General features: G+C 37.1%; 1 protein-coding gene across 1 annotated transcript; it reads right to left on the reverse strand.

The window, feature by feature from the left end:
* Nucleotides 1–911: 911 nt before the first annotated feature.
* Nucleotides 912–1,985, reverse strand: CUNH6orf10 (chromosome unknown C6orf10 homolog). Its single transcript, XM_012804653.1, has one exon. It carries the CDS (start codon nucleotides 1,983–1,985, stop codon nucleotides 912–914), a length of 1,074 nt encoding a protein of 357 aa, XP_012660107.1.
* Nucleotides 1,986–2,783: the final 798 nt, after the last annotated feature.

The following is a 2,783-nucleotide window of genomic DNA, read 5'->3' on the forward strand; positions in this document are numbered from 1 at the left end:
GCCTCCCAAGTAGCTGGGACCACAGGCGCCCGCCACAACGCCTGGCTATTTTTTGGTTGCAGCCATTATTGTTGTTTGGCGGGTCCGGGCTGGATTCGAACCCACCACCTTAGGTGTATGTGGCTGGCGCCTTAGCAGCTTGAGCCATAGGCGCCGAGCCCACCTCTTCCTTTTCAAAATCATACCCCAGAATGTCTCCCCTGAGTCTGTTGCCCCTACAGCATGACACCATAGCCTTCAACCCTTTTGACTTTCTTCTACTCTTTCTACTTCACTCAGCATATCAATATCTTAGCCATTTTTCAAAACATGTCTTACTCCACTACTACCTTCCTCATGAAGTTGTCCCCTTTACTTTCTCATCCCAAGATGGATTATATTGTCCCTCTAAGTTTTCTGACACTTAGATTTTACTTTTTAAAATAATTGCCATGTATACATATATTGCTATATATGATACAAGCTATTTAGTTGCAAGGACTCTGACTTGTATTTTTCCACATATCCTTCCCCCACCCCCAATACCTTTTATTGCTTAGAACAGCTTCTTGCAAACATTAAGCCTGCTATGAGGAATTATTGGTTGGTTGGTTGGGTAGGCTATCATAGAGATACTTCTCAAAGAAAATTATTAAACATTTCTTTAATTAAAGTATTTTACTCCAGTGTTTGACCCCAAATAAAGCAACTATGTGGGGTTGAGGATTGTGGCTAAGAGGTCTAAAAATGATGAAACTTGAAGAGCAGAAATGCTGCAGATATTTTATGGGGGATTTTATAATTATAATCCATTTAGGCAGTGGCTGGAGAAGTATGGGATTCATTTTAATGATCATTGTCTTCTGGGACTTCCTTTATTTATCCTTACTCTTTTACCTTTTTGTTTACTTTCTTCACTTGCTTTACTTTCCTTAAGCTTCCTGTTCTTCAGGTACACTCACCTCACTCTTTTCTTGATCTTTCTGTTCTTCAGGTGCACCCACCTCAATCTTTTCTTGATCTTTCTGTTCTCCAGGTGCACCCACCTCACTCCTTTCTTGAGTTTTCTGTCCTGGTACATCCACCTCACTCTTCTTTTCTTGACCTTCCTGTCTTGGTATACCCACCCCACTCTTCTCTTCTTGAATTTCCTGTATTAGTACATCCATCTCACTCTTCTTTTCTTGAACTTCTTGTATTAGTATATCCACCTCACTCTTCTTTTCTTGAACTTCCTGTATTAGTACATCCATCTCACTCTTCTTTTCTTGAACTTCCTGTATTAGTACATCCACCTCACTCTTTTCTTGAACTTTCTGTATTTGTACATCCACCTCACTCTTCTTTTCTTGAACTTCCTGTATTAGTACATCCACCTCACTCTTCTTTTCTTGATCTTGTCCTTCTGGTGCACCCACCTCATTCTTCTTTTCTTGACCTTCCTGTCCTTGTTGTATACTTTTCTTCCTCTCCTTTTCTTGGACTTCTTGATCTTTTGGCATACTCACCTTAATCACCCTTTCTTGGGATTCCTGCCCTTTTGGTACACTTTTGGTACTCTTTCTTTTTAGGGATTTTTGTCTTTTTGGTACAACTGATTCACTCCTCTTTGTTTGGGATTCCTGTCTTTTTGGTGTCCTTACCTCAATCTTTACTTGAGATGCTCGTCTTTTATCCATCTCACTCTTCCTTTCTCGGGTTTCTTGTCTTTTTAGTATTCCAGACTCACTCTTTTTTACTTGGGCTTCCTGTGTTTTTCCCATTCTTGTGCTGCTGCCTACCTTGACCTCCATTCCTATCTTGTCTTTCTCTAAACGAGTGCCTTTTGCTTTTGTTTTTGACTCCTTTCTGTGTGTTGATGCCAAGGATTCACGAGAACCTGTAAACATGACTTCGTTCTTTAGTGCTGCCTTGTTTTCTTCTTGGCTATTCTGAGACCTTGTAAGGCTTCTAGTTTTTGGAATCTGGGCTTTGGAAACTGATTTTCTTGCAAGTTGTTCATTCATGCAACCTGGAAATACAACTGAGCATACAACAAAAGTGCATGATTCAGATATCATGTATTTTCTCTGTATTTGAATTTTCCCCTTATATTAGTTTCTTTCTTGGTCTTAAAACTGACAAACAGGAGGCAACTTGAGATTTTCTTGAATCTCAAGTTATCTAAAATGGTGGATCTCTACATGTAAAATTATAGAAGTATTGATAAAAATTCTAGACTCTTTTCAATAAATTGCAAGGCCAATGATAGAAAAGTTAAATGTTCTATAGATGAAGTGATATTTATTGAGTAGATTATGACTAATGAATAATGCTCAGTGGCTAATGATGGATATATGCTGAAAAGAAATAGAACTTATTCTAGGGAAAAATAGTGGGAAGAAGGAATAATTATTTCTTTTTTAAAAAATTATTTCTTAAAATAGAAGAAGAAAGCTTAAATATGTTTTTCATAATGAATAAAAGCATATTTTATTATGCAAAGTAACAGTGCAGCTGATAATTATTAAGTGCTCACCATATACTAGGCACTCATTGTTTTGTGTATTTTACACAATAAATTATTTAATACTCACAGTAAAAATATACGGTAGGTATTATTATTATCTTTATTTTACAGATGAAGAAACTGAGGCATAGAAAGCTTACATGAATGTAAATAAGATTATGTAATCAGTAGGCAGTAGAGCTGGGATTTGAACTTGACTAGTCAGACTTCAAAGTTCAGTTTTTAATCATTCCTTAGTCCCTTTTGTTGCATGCAGGTAGATCAGTTATGCTATATCTCAATTTCTGTGTGATTT

Source organism: Otolemur garnettii, unplaced genomic scaffold, assembly GCF_000181295.1.
Source record: "Otolemur garnettii isolate 467f Iridium unplaced genomic scaffold, OtoGar3 scaffold00031, whole genome shotgun sequence".
Lineage (NCBI taxonomy): Eukaryota > Metazoa > Chordata > Mammalia > Primates > Galagidae > Otolemur > Otolemur garnettii.

What these genes read in the sequence shown, in the direction of transcription:
- CUNH6orf10 (XM_012804653.1), bottom strand. Translation starts at nt 1,985, where the DNA reads ATGAATGAACAACTTGCAAGAAAATCAGTTTCCAAAGCCCAGATTCCA.